At 31.9% G+C, this 17,391-nt stretch overlaps 1 protein-coding gene across 1 annotated transcript; it reads right to left on the reverse strand.

Annotated features, from left to right (window-relative positions):
- Positions 1–601: 601 nt before the first annotated feature.
- LOC114346367 (beta-centractin) lies at positions 602–17,042 on the reverse strand. Its single transcript, XM_028297151.2, has 6 exons — positions 16,831–17,042; positions 16,708–16,772; positions 16,331–16,657; positions 16,131–16,274; positions 3,871–4,273; positions 602–1,079 (listed from the first exon to the last, which is right to left on the reverse strand). The coding sequence occupies exons 1-6, from the start codon at positions 16,876–16,878 to the stop codon at positions 936–938; spliced, it is 1,131 nt and encodes a 376-aa protein (XP_028152952.1). The 5' UTR covers positions 16,879–17,042; the 3' UTR covers positions 602–935.
- Positions 17,043–17,391: the final 349 nt, after the last annotated feature.

The following is a 17,391-nucleotide window of genomic DNA, read 5'->3' on the forward strand; positions in this document are numbered from 1 at the left end:
ACACTGATTTAATTTCCTCTTCAGTTATAATCTGGAAGATCCTCTGATCCTTGATTTTGTATTGCTGCGATTCCTTCCTCTGGAATGTATAATATCGATTATATCATGGTCAATAGTACTTTTTCAGGTTTTCTTGTTCATAAATGGCAAATCCTTGTTTATTTTTTAACTTATAAATATACCTTGTTCCTGTCTTCAACTTCCGTTTTAGAACTTTTAAGATTTTGTCTGGTTCTATGGTACAGTTGTTTCTTTAGTGTTAGTTTCTTATGGTTTTCCTAACAGCTTTTGAAATGCTCTACAATCTTCGTTGTGTGCTTCACAAGTATGCAACAATCTTTCGTTATGGTTCTTTTTGCATTAGGTTTCTTGTGTCTTCTTTGAGTTTTTTATTTTTGCTTGACATGGCACTTCTTTTGTGCCTTCTTTAGGACGTCCAACAACATTGCACTTATTTCTGTAGGTTATTAACAAGAGTTTAAAAATGTTTTATGGCGCCTTAATTGGTATTTACTGTTTACAATTTATTAGGAATTTGTGTAGGTGAGTAAAATGTAGCTCCTATCTGAAGCTGTCCCTTGTAGATATACTATAAACACTATTTAAACTATATTATATATTTTTTAAAAAAGAAGCATAAAAGCTGCATATTATTGTGCTGAGTTTAAATATATATAATTCATATAAAAAAAGTTACACAGACAACACAATTAAAAATAGACTTAAGAATATTAAAAATAAGTAATGTTCTATAAATATATAATTTAGAGCGTATTTCAATTCCTAGAGGAGACCATCAACTAGATAATGTTCACAACCCCTCTGCTACTTCAGATTGACTCTCTTATTATCACTGATGGTCACCCTGCACATAACTGGGTGGAAAATAAGTTAAAAAAAAACAAGTATTAATCACAATTGAAAGTCTAATAGAACTAAAATGTTTTTCGATGTATAGCTCTTTGTCCTTCCTCGTCAAACTCCCGTTTCGAGACCCACATCTTTTTGAAAGTATCTAAAGAAGCCAAAATAGAGCCGCCTATCCATGTAGAATACAACCTTTCCTGGGGAGCTGATATCTACAAAACAAAACATCAGCAATTATATAAGTCATACATAGGCAGGCCGCACGTCAAAGAAACGTAAAACATAAAACGTGAAACACGTTTCATGAAAATAAAACAATGCTAAACAAATAAAAGTCCGCATACCAATGAAACGAGTGTGATTCATGCGTGTGAAACATTTTTATCTTCCGAAGGCGCACACCAAAGAAACATGAAACGTGAAACATGTTTCATGGAAATAAAACACTGCTAAACAAATAGACGTCCGCATATCTATGAAACGAGTGTGATTCATGCCCATGAAACATTTTTATCTTCTTAACCTTCGGATGACCAAGCGGGGGAAATTGTGACCCCAGCGTATGTTTTCCTTTAATAAATTCAAAAGTATTTTCAATTTTTAACTCATTATTTTTTTATTTGATTTTAATATCATTCTAGATATCCTCATATTTTGAAATAAAAAAAATTCCCTATATTTTACGAATAAAAAATATATTCTGAAGTTGATGTTTAGTAAAATACCGTCTATTATGTGTAATTCCAAGTGGTTTTACGCTAATGACGTCGACTTTGCAAAGTAACAAGACACTTACTCAACATAGACACTACACATGACACTAATAATACTCATGTTGTGACTGGCTAAATGACATAAAGTCCATGCCAAAAAAAAATAATTGTCATTTTTGACCTGGGGTCATTCCCCCCCCCCCCCCACCTTGGTCATCCGTGTAACAAAAAAAGGTTGGTCATCGGAAGGTTAAAATCAGTTTCATTGTTTTGAATAATTAATTACGTGCATAAAATAAATGCCGACCAAGAATTTAATATTGCATTGGTTTCTGTGGTGGAGCAGAACGAAGAGTTGCACTATTATATCCTGGAGTGGTACTCGAATAGACAATAACAAGAAAATATCGTTTTTTTTTAAACCAGGACCCACAATAAAACAATGTAAATGTTTGAATACTCATTCTATAAAATTATTGAAATTTAGCAAGATGATTATTTAATTCGTTTGCAACCAAATATTGTGTACTATGGTTATGATTTTTGGACAGTAATAAAAGAGTTTCCACAACAGCAACGACCTCGTCATCATCACTTTCTATTATTTACTATACAAATTTTATTTTTGTTTGTATATTAGTGTAGGCAATAGAGGTTAAACTTCGCAAACTCGACACAAGTCCGGTTTTACTTTTTTTTTCTGGTATATCAAGGGATGCTTATTATTTGCCCCGAAACACCCATTTTTATTCCTTTAAAAGGGATAGGTAAAAATCCTACTCCATCAGTAGGTTTTTTTTATAAATATATATTATGGTTATTGTAACATCCCTGTGGAAACTACCCTTATCCCTGAAAATAAGTTTGGCGAGCATGTTTTTACGATTTTTCATTACCTATATATTTTTTTGAAACAACGCTTATACAGAATTAAAGACCACTATTTGCTCTACAAATAAGGCCCTATGCATTTTTTTCGTATATAAGCAACCGTTACGGCACAGTGGTGCCGCAAACCTCAGAAATGCTTTGGCGGGCTCCAGTTTTTGTTTTTTTTTCGTCACGTATTCATTTTATTAATGTGTGACAAATAAAAGAACACACTGTCTGCTACATATTATGACCTATACATATTTTACTTTCTTTGCATCCTAAAGCCACACTGGTCAGAGTCAATTTTTGCATATTTTCTTTATTCATTTTCCTTTTTTTTGGGTGGTTTCGGGGAAAATATGGGGGTGCATTATACAAATTTGTAAATAGAACCAGTACATGGGTAATCGCTGAAAGTTTTTTTACGCTAGCATAAGCGGTTCAGATGGTATAAAAAGGGACTTTTTAAAATTTAACACCCTGTAATTAAAAAATGGACAATGCCCTTAAATGAAACCTATACCAAAAAATCAGACATTTATTTGTGATTAATTGCCGCTGGGTTGCTTCTTGATTCCCATTACGGTTAGGGAAAAATAATTTTTTTAAACATCTTTTTTAAAAACTTATCAACTTTGGCGCGCCACCTCCGCTAAACGGTGTGTGATAGATATATGCTGTCGCGGAATAAATTGTAGGAAATATAGTCCTCTTCATATTTCTATTAAGGATTTTTTTGCAATAACGTACAGGAAGGGCTACGTTTCGCAAAAACCACAAACTACCCTCTTTAAAGGGATGAAAATGGGTGTTCCGGGGCGAAATCTTTTAAGAAAAAGTTAGTCTCATTAAAAGCACCCCTTGATATACTAGAAAAAAAAATAAAACCGGACTTGTGTCGAGTTTGCGAAGTTCAACCTCTGTTTCCTACACTATATAACATGAAACGGTTTCGTTCTTCACAATTTATTTGTTTCATGTTTCACGTTTCTTTGATATTAAAAAGCAATTAGGCACATCAAAGAAACATGAAACGTAAATTACGTTTCATGGAAATAAAACACTGATAAACAAATATACGTCCGGCCATTTATGAAACTCTCCGAAAATAAAAATGTGTCATGAGCATGAATCACACTCGTTTCATTGGTAGACGTACTTTGAGATTTGTTTAGCAGTGTTTTATTTTCATGAAACATGTTTCACGTTTCATGTTTCTTTGGTGTGCAGCTTGCCTTAAAGAGCGGCGCCGACAGCAATGACCACGTCACTATCCATTGCTGACTATACAAAATTTATTTTTGTTTCATCGATTAGCATATCACATGAAACAGTTACTTTTTTTACAATTTATTTATTTCATGTTTCACGTTTCTTTGATGTGCGGCCTGCCATACAGTTTGGTTTCCTGTTATACCTTAATTTGTGTTTCCTTGGGTGACATCTTCTTGATTTCTGAAAGCAATCTATCTCCAAATCCTTTGAACAAAGTAGAGCCACCTGACAATACAATGTTCTTAAACAATACTTTCCTAAGGTCTAAATCAGACTTCTGTATGGAGAACAACAACACTTCATGGATGCCTTCACACTCTTCACCTATCATGTCAGGTTTGAAAAGAATCTCAGGCGCTCTAAACCTTGCAGGTCCTACTTTGATTCCTGTACCATCTGGAAGGGTATAATTAATCTGCTCTGTCTCAACTGATTCTTCTTTTATTGGATTGTTCGATAAATAACAAGCTTTTTCTTTTAAGGTTCTAACTGATTCAAACTCAGCAGTAGTACGGAAAATGATTCCTTCTTTTCTTAGAAGCAATCTGAAACAAAAACCAGCTACTTATAAAGTTTTACTACACTGTGTACAACTTGCATAAATCATTAAGGGACCAATCCTAGTGTAAAAGTACGAAATTCGTATACTTTTTGGAATTTCTAAAATAAAAAGAAGTACATGTACAACAATTTTCATACAAAAATATTGAAAATTAAACGATTTATGCGCCATCTACTGGCACCGTATAAATAAAAACATAGCTCCACTGCTGCAATGATTGGGACTAATAGAAATTCTGAAACATAAAATTACAAAGTGATTATTGAAATATAAGTTATTTCCTATACCATCAACTGAAGGGTCCACGGGAAAAACCGGCTAAGTCACAGATTAACCATTTTGAGTTATTGGATGTTAACGCGCGGTCTTAGCTTACTTTTATCGTGTATGGGAATGCATTTTACGGTTTTTTCTCGTGACTTGTCTTGTTGTTGCCGTGTTTAAAGGTTTCAAGAGATGCAAACTGGAATTTACTACAAGATGGCGTAAAAAATGCAATTTCTACAAAAATTGACTTAGCCGGTTTTTCCCGTGTACCCTTCAACTAGGATTTTTGAAAAATATTAAAATTTGGAAAAATGACGAAGCGTTGAAATTTTTTTAAAAATTAGCTAAAATATTTTCAGTCTCAAAAACCGCCAAATTGACATTTTTTATCCGATCAAAAAACCCCTAGTTGATGGTATAGAAAATAACTTATATTTCAATAATAACTTTGAAATTTTATGATTCAGGATATTTATCTATTAGTCCCAATCACTGCAGCAGTGGAGCTATGTCACAGTATAAAGAGGGACAGTAGAACCACTCTCCGAAAAATTGGAAGTAAAATCTGTAATCGCGCATGGCGACCGCGCAATGTTCGTAGTCGCTTTTGCCCCACTCTCGCATTGCTAGTCACATAGAAACGTACGGATTTTAACAGGGAAAACCCGCATCCACCACTGGTGAATTACTTCTTGAGATCAAAGCGCCGACAGAGGAGTGATTTTACTGTGGAACCTCTATATACTGTGGCTGTTTTTATTTTCACGGTGCCAGTAGATGGAGCATAAATCGTTTAATTTTCAATAATTTTTTTATGAAAATTGTTTTACGTGTACTTCTTTTTATAATAAATGCTCATGCAAATTTTCAAAACAATTGGTACCTACAGTACTTTTTATTTTAGAAATTACCAAAAAAATATATGAATTTCGTACTTCATGCATAGCCCCTTAAGCTAAAGGTGCTTTGAATCAGGAATATTTTTACTGCAATACTAGAGCCATTTATGACAACATAATGCAGCAGATGGGTGGGCAATGAATATATTGCATCAACAGTATGGTCTATTATGGTTCATAAAGAGGTAATATAATATAGACGGGGCTGTACCGTCGCCCCCGTTATAGAAATTATTCCGATTCGATTTTTTTGCACAAACTTACTTAAAAAGAGGTCCTATAACAAATCCACAAGTTGCCAGGCGGTGCCGTGGTCGAAAAATTAATTTTTTTAAACAAATTCACAAAAATAATTTTTTCATTTCGAACAAATTTTTTTAGATAGCTTGGGTCATTCTGAGCAAAAAAGGGCGCTTGTCATCTTTCTCTAAAATTGATTGTTGTCGAATTATACGCGATTTGAAAAATGCAACAATGGCCACTTTCAAGGCTTAATAACTTAATTAAAAATTATATTATGAAAGTCAGAAAGTGATCAAATCAAAGTTTAAAATCCCTCCTTCAAGATCGTGAAGAAATTTTTGTCATTATTATTTTTTTATTACAAAGCAGTTATTTTTAATTATTAGCGCTATATAGTCCAAGCTGTATCGTCGCCCTCGTTAGGTAAATTACTCAGATTCGTTTTTTTGCACAAACTTACTCAAAAAGAGGTCCTTATAACAAATCCACAGGGTGCCGGAAGGTGCCACGGTCGGAAAAATGTTTGTTAATTTTTTTTAAACAAATTCAAAAAAGCAATTTTTTTACGACGTACAAATTCTTTTAAGATTATATGGGTCATTCTGAGCAAAAAAGGTCTCTTGTGATTTTTTTCTAAAATTGATTGTTGTCGAGTTATACGCGATTTAAAATTTGAAAAATGCGAAAATGGCCATTTTCAATGCGATTAACACGATTAAAAATTATTATTATGAAAGCCAGAAAGTGACCAAATCAAAGTATAAAACCCCTCCAAGATCTTGAAGAAATTTACCCCTTAAAGTTTGTCGCACTTATTTAAAAACATCGTGTATTGATGAAGAACATGTCTAGTTGTTAAAGTACCTAACTTTTTTATTACCCAACATAAACTAATGAATCAAAAAACAGAATGTTGAGAAAGCATGATGCTGTAGTTAGGTTTTAATATCAGTATTTTATAAATGCTAGAATATTCCACAGGCGGATGCGAACTTTGAGAAAAAAACACAGTTTGATTGGTACACCCGGTATACAATTAAAATTTACCTGTTTAGCAACAATATTATTCCAGTGGTATTTTTAAAGAATCAGGCTATAACATGTTCAAAAAATCACTTAAATCGGCCAACAGGTTTAGGAAACATGAGACATCAAAAATTACCAAATTTTTAAGTGGGCCAATTTCTATTTTAGAGATATTTTTAGATTTTAGAGAGAAATCCCAAATTAGGTCCGATTTTTATTTTTAAATTATGATTTTTTGGCGTAGATTTATTTATCTAGTAGGTATGTAATGCTTTGATTTACATACTTAATTTGATTACCAACAAAAGTTCTACCAATCTTCATCTAATATATTGTTTTCTTACTGTTTTGTTATATTTTAATATCTTCTTCCACAAAATTTAAACTACATAATAATTAATATTAAATTATTTAATTACATTCAAAACAACTGTCAAACAGTAAAACATTCAGTTAACCTATTTTTCCACATGACAAATAATGTGGAATTGGACGAGTGAGTCTAGGCTTTGATTACGAATCAAAGCGTCCCGAAATTCACGGGTTCGATTTCCGATGCAAGTTTTTATTTTTTTTAGTGCATTTTATGATTGTAAGTATATTTGTTATATAATTCTTTTTTCAGAAAATTCGTATTTAAAATTTTTGCCAACAATTATTATCGTTCAGAAATCATTTTTTCTTTGTGGCATTTTTCAATGTGTTTGTGTGCGTTTTATTCTTTTAAATTTTTGGTATTTTCTTAAAAATCACATAATATGTAGTAGAAGTATAACTTCTTACGTGCGTACAAAGTACACACACATTCTTTTTTTTTTCAGAAAATACATATTTAGTTAAAATTTTTGCCAACAATTATTGTTCAGAAATCACAAACACATTTTTCAATGTGTTTGTGTGTGTTTTATTGTTTTATTTTTTAAAATTTTGGTATTGTTTTAATAAAAATTTTTGGAAAGTAGTAAGTATTAAAATTAGTTTAATATTTAAATAAAATATAAATAAACTGTTTAAAGTATATTGATTTAGTTGAAATCATACAAAAGAAGTATAACTTCTTACGCGCATACAAAGTACACACACATTCTTTTTTATCAAAAAATTTAACATTACAGATTATATCATTCCTAAAATAAAGTGACTCTTTGTATAGCTTCATTTTCAAAAATAGAATCATCAGTTGACAAATTCCACAGCGACGATCTTAGTACATATCAAAAATACCTGCACAATATTTATCAAGCAGTTAAAAGTGGTGTTTGTTCAGAAGAAGAAGAAGAATTTATTCAAAAATTAGGTAACCCTAATCTACAGTTAAAATTGAGATATTTTATAATACGTATATACAATTTAAATTATTTGACAATAAAAAAGTGTTATTAAGATACAATATCCAAGTCATAATAATAACAATAAAACACTTAAAATTTCCATTACAATACAAGCATTAAAAATACTACATTACTCAAAATATTACATTAAACTACACGCAGTTAAAAAACACATTTAGAAGCCACATGAGACGTTAAATACGATTTGCAACATAATTCTTTAAATTTCTCCTATACATGTTCAGTGAGGTCTTCAACTTGAGTTCCGTTGGCAACTTATTGAAATTATCAAAACCCTTATAGAGAAGTGAGTTCATAGCACCTGTAGTATTGGTTCTGCTGATGTAAATAGTATTTGAATTTCTCGTAAAATAAGGGTGAATATCTGAATTGTAACTAACAAGATCGAGAAAATATTTAGGTGCCAATCCATGTACCGGGTGTCCCAATAAGAATGGCTCTCGGCAGTATCTCAGGAACCGTTTATAGTACAGCTTTGGGAAAAAAAATTTTATAACAAAAGTTACCTCGAGAAAAGCCTGGAAATTATTTTCATATTTGTAAGTCCACCGCTAGAGGGCGTAATTGAATGTCAAAAATTTAAAAATCAAAATTTTACAAAATTTACATAATGAATGGGCACTGAAAATCCAATCATCGTATTCTTCGCAAAATTGTGCGAATATTTGATTTCACAAGTGTAACTCTATCTTTGCAAATAAGAGGTGGGGGTGAGTGGGAACCTTGTTATGAAAAATGGCTGTAAGTCCGGTTCTGCTTAATCGATTTTTGCAAACTTGGTCTCGTTGAAAACAGATCTTTTTCTTTAATTTAACAGTTATAATTACGAAACAGCCTAATAAGTAATATGCCAGCTAGGGGGCGCTATTTTATGTTTTTCAGAAATCTAGTTTTCTTTGGAAAATATTAAATACAAGTATGCACTTTTAACCCTGTATTACAAAATTAGACCAAATTATCAACAGAATATCGAAAACCGCATGTCGATACCTTTTTTCTATCTCGAGATATCTTAAGAAACGTGTTAATTTTTAAACATAACTGATGATGTCTCCTGTAAACGAAGTTACGGAAATCAAAGTGGAAACAGGTAGTGTGCTGTGGAAAAAAATTAAAGCGTGACACTCGCGGAATGCCGACAGAAGTGAATACTTATTATAGATTTGATTATATTCGTTTGATTTAATTAGATTCCATTCGATTAGATTTAATTTTATTTAATATATATTATATCTATAATTTAATATAAATATATAATATATACCTAATTTAATACATAATATTATATACTAGTGATTTTACCTGTTAAAATTAGGACTAATAAGATATAAAGATACATAAAGCTTTAAATTACTATTTTTCTTAATAATGTAACCGATATTTTTTAATTTAAAAATTTAATTACTGATGAAGTATAGTAAATACTTCGTGTAAATTTTAATCGAAAATAATGCATGGAAGAGTTCATTTATTTTTAGATACTCTCATTAAAGGGGAGGCTGTTATAAAAATGTGACTTTTTTAAATTTGTTGATTACATTATTCCTTTCAATCTACTTATCCTCAAATTGTATTTTTAAACATCCTATTCATTTTATATAATAATAATTAGATTCACTATCCAATTTGCAGTAAAACTTCTTTTGAAAGTTTGTTAATTCTAAAATTAATGGGTAAAATCACTAGTACAGTTTGTCAAACGTAGCAAAAAGTTTAAAAATTTCGGCGATTGTAAGATTTTCAAACTCTTTCCTACGTTTGACAAACCATGTATATTATGTATTAAATTGGGTATATTTTAAATATATTAAATTATAAGCATAATTATAATAAATAAAATTAAGTCCAATTAAATGGAATCGAATTGAATCGAACCGAATATAATTGAATCTATGAGAAATATTCACTTCTGTCGGCACTCCGCAAGTGTTCCGCTCTAATTTGTTTCCATAGCACACTACCTGTTTTCACTTTGATTTCCTTAACTTCGTTTACCGGTGACATTATCAGTTTGTTTACAATTTATATGTTTCTTAAGATATCTCGAGACAGAAAAAAGGTATCGACATGCGGTTTTCGATATTCTTTTGATAATTTGGTCTAATTTTGTAATACAGGGTTAAAAGTGCATACTTGTATTTAATATTTTCCAAAGAAAACTAGATTTCTGAAAAACATAAAATAGCGCCCCCTCGCTGGCACATTACTTACTAGGCTGTTTTATAATTATAACTCTTACATTAACGAAAAAGATCTGTTTTCAACGAGACCAAGTTTGCAAAAATCGATTAAGCAGAACCGGACTTACAGCCATTTTTCATAACAAGGTTCCCACTCACCCCCACCTCTTATTTGCAAAGGTAGAGTTACACTTGTGAAATCAAATATTCGCAGAATTTTGCGAAGAATACGATGATTGGATTTTCAGTGCCCTTTCATTATGTAAATTTTGCAAAATTTTGATTTTTAAATTTTTGATATTCAATTACGCCCTCTAGCGGTGGACTTACAAATATGACAATAATTTCCAGGCTTTTCTCGAGGCAACTTTTGTTATAAATATTTTTTTCCCAAAGCTGTACTATAAACGGTTCCTGAGATATGGCCGAGAGCCATTCTTATTGGGACACCCGGTACAATTCTAAAAATCAATATCATGGTCAAATAAAAAAGACGTTGCGATACCGAAAACCACTGCAAAGTATTCAACATCAATGTAACAGGTGTTAATCTACTTGTACGTAAAATGATCCTCATTCCACGATTCTGTAATTTTTGTAATTTGGCTAGTTGGTTAAGATTTAAAAGATATAAGATGGATGCACAAAAATCAAAATGAGGTTGGATTATCGATTTATATACAGTGATCCTTGACTGAAGTGACAAATTCTTAGAAATTCTTGTAAAGAAATACAATTTTTTTGCTAGTTTTTTACACATATACTCGAGATGCTTGTCGAATGATAGAGTATTATCTAATTGAAAACCAAGATGTTTAATTTGTGTCACTAGTTCAATTGGTTCCTCATCAATATTTAACATTATATTGCCAGTATTAAGACTCCTGTACTTAAATTTAGATGTAACTATCATGGCTTTTGTCTTACTTACGTTTAATTTAAGTTTATTAAGGCCGGCCATTGGTAATGTTATAAGTATAGCCGATCCCATCACCTTTATAAAGTACACCACTCATAATCTAGAGCATATATGTATACCGAAAAATGCTTAACCTACTAACAATATATGTCGCTAGTTCCAGCCATATTTTTGTTATCCTACCTGTTGTGTATTGTTTATAAAAAAATGTGAAAGTTTTGCTTTTTTCTCAATAAATATAAGAGCGTTTATATCTAAATTACTTAAGTATTTAAATGAATTTCATGATAAAATTCCGTTTAGCACTACAGTATAAGTAATGGAAGGATATAACGTTAAAAAAATGTGAATTAATAAAGTACTTTTTGCGTGGTGTACTTTTAAAATAAATTTCTGAAATTAATAGAAATTGGCATGTGAACCGTAAATATTCGACATATAATACGAATACAGTATAGGAATCTGTAAGAATCTAAGCTCTGTTATTGTAGCCATTATGTATAAGATGGCGCTACGAAAAATATTATATACATGTGCAAAATTCAGGAGCGGTATGGCCCGTTTGAAACTTTCCTTTGGAAATTTCGGTACTGTATAGAGAGTAATACCGTTTTGAGGGATGCGGGTGGTTCATTATTGCGTACTTGGAATAATATCAGGGCCCCGTAACCGGGCGTGCAACGCGTGCGGTGCACGCGTGCGTAACCCCAATGGGGCGCCAAACCGAAGGATTGGTAAATAAGAAATATTTATTTTAAATGAGATAATCATTTTTTATATACAATTTTATTTATTTCATGAACAGCTAGAGAAATCTCAAAAATCAAATATTGTGTTATTACTGAAAAAATGATTATTATTCCCGTCCTGAAATGTTGAACGTACTCCGTCTAAAATATATTACATTTTATTGTCCCTTCCTAATTTTTTTCTTTGAAGTATGTAGATAGATTGAATTACGCTTGCCATATGAAAATCAAACATCAAATCACACTCCTTGACGACTAGAAACATAAATTAGTACCCATAACGCAACTTAGCAGTTTTACTCCTATAAAGTGAATCTTTTACTCTAATGATAATTACCCTTAAGTAAACACATACTCTATGAATTATGATTATGTATTTAACTTGGGTATTACCTTTTCCCGTAAAATTAATAATGTATTAATAATAATTAAAATTAATAATTAATAAAATTAATATGAAACCATATGGTTGCTAGTTATGCAGACACCCTATATAAAATTTGTTTGAAAACTTTGATATAACAAAATATTATTGTTTATTTACTTGAATGTATATTTTTAATTTAATACACAGGGTGCTTCATTCATGTTGCAAAAAAATTTAAGGGGAAAGACGCAAAATGTCGCCTCTCAAAATTTTCCTGTGTTTTAAATGTGTTAATTTTTTTCGAATACTGAGAAAACTAATAAGTATTTTTAAAAAAATTAAACGCAGAATGAAAGAAAACGTTATTGCCGAGGGCCGACAGTCCCTTAGAATAAATAAAAAGTTTCTTTTGAATTAAATATTTGCAATTCACTAAATTTTCTCTGTTTTCACTAAGTTTTCAGGAGAAGAATAGGAGAAGTTTTAATTGTAGAACAGTTTAAAAATTTGGAACGTCAGATTACGAAAACGCTCCATGTATTTTTTCGAACAGAACTTCCAATTGATTTGTTACTGTTTCATTAAACTCTCATGCAAAAATCATATTGCTATTTATCAAAAATATAATTCCTGCCATTTGACATGTTCTTCGTGTTAAACTTATTAAAATGCCCAGTTGGTGATAATACCAGTCTGATTTTTGCATAAGAGTTTAATGAAATCGTAACAAATCAGTTGGAAGTTCTGTCAGACAAAATACATGCAACGTTTTCGTAGTCTGATGTTCCAAATTTTTAACCTGTTCCACAATTAAAGCTTCGCCTGTTTCAGTGTTCCCGTACATCAAACTTTGTCCGACTAGACACAGTTAAGTTAAAAATTTTCAGCTTGTTATTAATCAACTTCTTTTTTGTACGCGAGATCCAAGCCTATAATTCAAATTTAACTTATAAATAAGTGATTTTTACTCAGGTCAGCCGTTATGATGAAACATTTTATTTTAGGGAATATAGTATGGTATAGTTAGACCCATACCCAGACATCCAAAGTGAAAGTTATCCTCCAACACCAAATTGTTCTATATGGTCCACATAATGTTCAGAAAAAAGTCACACCATTTTGAGCGTCGGGTTTGGGGGGGAGAGGGGGGAGAAATCGGTAAATTTGTAGTTTTTTACGTTTTTCGTCAATATTTCTAAAACTATGCGATTTAGCATGAACAACCTTCTATACAAAATTGTTCTACATTAAATTTGAAACAAAAAAGGTCCTATGCATAACCCTTCTAAAATGAACGGTTCCAAAGTTACGGAGGTAGTATGTTATAATTGGTCCAAAAAAGGCCTAACCCAGACATCCGAAGTAAAAGTTTTCCTGCAACACCAAATTGTTCTATATGGTCCACATATGAGTGATCGCGTCTAACCTTAATTTATACCGTTTTTTTTTTAGTTGTTATATGCATGTTTATCCGATTTTTTTGCCGGTACGGCGAGCTCTATTTCAAAAATCTTCTAGTTTCCTCCAAATAATATTTTTTCTAGATTTTTTGTGATATTCTAAATGAAATAAGTTTCTTGACATTTTTCTCCAAAGTTAATGGTTTTAAAGTTATAAGCGATTTAAATCCGAAAAATGCCAAAACGCATTTTTGGATTTTAAATCGCTTATAACTTTAAAACTGTTAACTTTTGAGAAAAATGTCAAGAAACTTATTTTATTTAAAATGTCCCAAAAAATCTAGAAAAAATATTTTTTGGAGGAAAACTGGAGATTTTTGAAATAGAGCGCGCCGCACCGACAAAAAAATCGGATGGACATGTATATTTAACAATTAAAACACGACGGTTTAAATTAGGGTTAGACACAATCACTCTTTAGAATCTTCAAGCTGAATGTTTAAACTTCAATTTAAGAATCTGGCAACCTCAAAAGTTCTAATTTAAATATGAGTTTTTAGGCCTCGTAAATGAGCATTTTCGCACTTTTCAGATTTTAAATCGCCTATAACTCGAAAACTATCAATTTTTGAAAAAAATTACAAGATACCTTTCTTGTTTAGAATGACCCACTAAACTTAAAAATATATGTTCCGGGGCAAAAAAACGTGATCTTTTCTATTTGTTTATAAAAATTGTTTAAACAGTTTCTGCCCAAAAATTCCGCCCGGCACCCTTCAGATTTGTTTAGAGGGGACATGTTTGAATAGGAATCCACAAAGAAACCGAATCAGAAATTTTCCCAGACGGGAGCGGTCTCACCACATGGACTAAAATAGATTTCTCCAATACTTTTGGTTTAGATTTTACCACGAGATACGAGCACAGTATTTATCCAAGTAAAATTTTCAGCGAGACCCCGTCCTTAAACCGCCTACTAAAAAATTAAAAGTTCGCACCTGATATATAAAACGATTTCGAGTCATCTTAGCGAGGCCGCACCTGCATACTCTCTGTACTTAACTAAACTATCGACTCACTAAAAATTCTGCCGTTTGCGGCCTCGCTTAGATATCTATTGCGTTATTTCTCCGATAGAGGCAGCATCTCTCGGGAAAGAATCTTTTCTCTCTGTTGCGCCGGCATTTGGGGACCTCTCTTTCATACAACGGCCGGCCTTAAGTTTTAAGTATTTAGACACTGAACATAAAACGTAATTCATTTTGACAACCGCCCCTTCAATAGAACTATCGCTACAAGCCAAAAGGGTATCATCAGCGAAAAGGTTAATAAATTCACAGTTCACAAACAAATTTATATCATTTAAATATAATATAAAAAGCAATGGTCCAAGTACACTACCCTGCGGTACACCAACATTATTACTGACAGTTTCGGATAATACATCAGAGATTTTTACTCTTTGCTTTCTGTCAGTTAAGAAGTTCCTTAGCCAATTCAGAACAGCTCCATTAATGCCACAGGTTTTTAGCTTATCCAATAAAATGTATCTATCAATCGTTTCAAACGCTCGTTTAAGATCTAGAAAAACTGCAACTGTATAATTATTTCTATCTATTTCTTGTTTAAATTTACATATTGAGAGTTGAACAGCCACTTCACATGAATGATTCTTACGAAAACCAGATTGATGATTAATTAAAATATGGTTCAAATCTATGTGATCAAGAATTTGCTCAGATACAACCGTTTCCAATACTTTCTCCAAAGCCGGTAACATGTTAATAGGTCTAAATTCGCTTTCAGAACAACTTTCTAAGAGAAAGCCTGGGAAAATGGTTTATTCTTGCTGGTTTACCACTGTTTCCTGTATCTATCAATTATATATAGCAACTGGAAACCCCACAGAAAATTTACAAATACTAAGCCGTTTTTTAATGAAAGTGTAAGTGCCCGCGTGGTTTTGCATTAAGGCTCAACCATCATAAATTTATGGTACAAGACATATATTCAAAACAATAAGACACTGCAACTATTTACTAGCAGAATTAAAATATTTAGTCTACAAAGTATTCAGAGAAATGGATGCTTTGGAAGTCCAGAAAATATTATTTTTGCTGTTATTTGAAGAATGTAAACATATAAGACAACTGGGTTTCCAAAGAATTTTGAAGAGTAGACAGTTGATTATATCACCAACACATACTAAAAACATTCCCCTGTATTGCATAATCTGGTTGTTATTATTGGCAATATTACCATCTATTGTGTTCCAGCCACATACTGCAGTAAAATATTACTTTTTTAGAGGCACCTAAGTAAGGCACATTGCTATTGCTATCTAAATCATTAAGTCCTTCTGTTTTGGGATAAGCTTTTACAAGTAAAATCATTAAATGAATGGCTATTCTAAGACTCTATTGAATAGAAAACTGTACCTTAAATATCTAGAAATATCCCTTCCTGCAATATCAGATCTCATAATACTGTGGGGTAGAGCAAACCCTTCGTATATAGGCACTGAATGAGTGACACCGTCTCCTGAGTCTAGAACTACACCAGTAGTCCTACCAGTAGAATATCTACAAATCAAAGTCAAATAAGATCCATGTTAATACACGTAAAATAAGTTACTAACAAACTAAGTACAGCTTGCATGGAAATAAATAAAGCTGGAACATTAAATGTTTCAAACATAATTTCAGCAGCTTTTTCTCTATTTGGCCTAGGATTAAGAGGAGCTTCGGTAAGTAATACAGGATGTTCTTCTGAGAACGTCGAAAGTTGATCTTTGCTATAAATATAACTCCAAATCTTTTCCATGTCATTCCAATCTGTTACGATCCCATGTTCCATTGGGTACTTGATGGAAAGTAAGCCTCTGTGTTCTTCAGCTTTAGGACCGATGAACAAGTCTCCTTCCAGAGCACCAGCCATGACTCTGGTGTGTTTAGGTCTACCCACACTAAAAATTTGCATATTAGTGTTAATATATAAAATTTAAAATGTACTTACTAGTTGGGAAATCTACATTTTGGAATTTGGCCACCAGCGAACCCAGCTTTAATAACACCCGTTCCCTAGGAAAAAAATTTAATATAAAAAAAATGTAGCTATAACAGAAGATTCATTACTCACATTATCTATCACAACAGGTTGGTTAACAATTACGTCGTACGCTTCCATTATTTAAATATATCTAGTAGTACAAAAGTAAGTGCAGTTTGTTCTATTTGTTTACTATTTTAAGCTATAATTTATATTTTTTTATCGTCTACACATCCCAATATTTAATGGAAAGCCGAGAATGATGTCATAAAACCTGTCAATTTCTAGTGTCAAAGTTAAATATTAACCTGTCTGACAGGTTTATGACACATCTTCAACGTGAAGTTAGTTAGAACTGATTTTAACAAAAAGTTTGTGTTTATTATTTGTTATGTCTCTGTCTTACATCAGGTTAATACAGCAACGTTTCTTTTTGGCGTGGGAGAGAGAAAGTGAGCAGATTCAACACGCTAGAGAGAGATAGATCAAATATCCGCAAGAAAGATTATCGTGAGCATGCGCATCTTACCTGCTTTTACCCGACTATTGTTTTGACTATCAATAAATAATAAAATTTCCTAATTACCATCCATTGTTTTGAAAACTTTCACTACAAATCGTTGAATTATCGTTCGGTAGCTGTGTTATGTG

Source organism: Diabrotica virgifera, chromosome 1 (genome assembly GCF_917563875.1).
Source record: "Diabrotica virgifera virgifera chromosome 1, PGI_DIABVI_V3a".
Lineage (NCBI taxonomy): Eukaryota > Metazoa > Arthropoda > Insecta > Coleoptera > Chrysomelidae > Diabrotica > Diabrotica virgifera.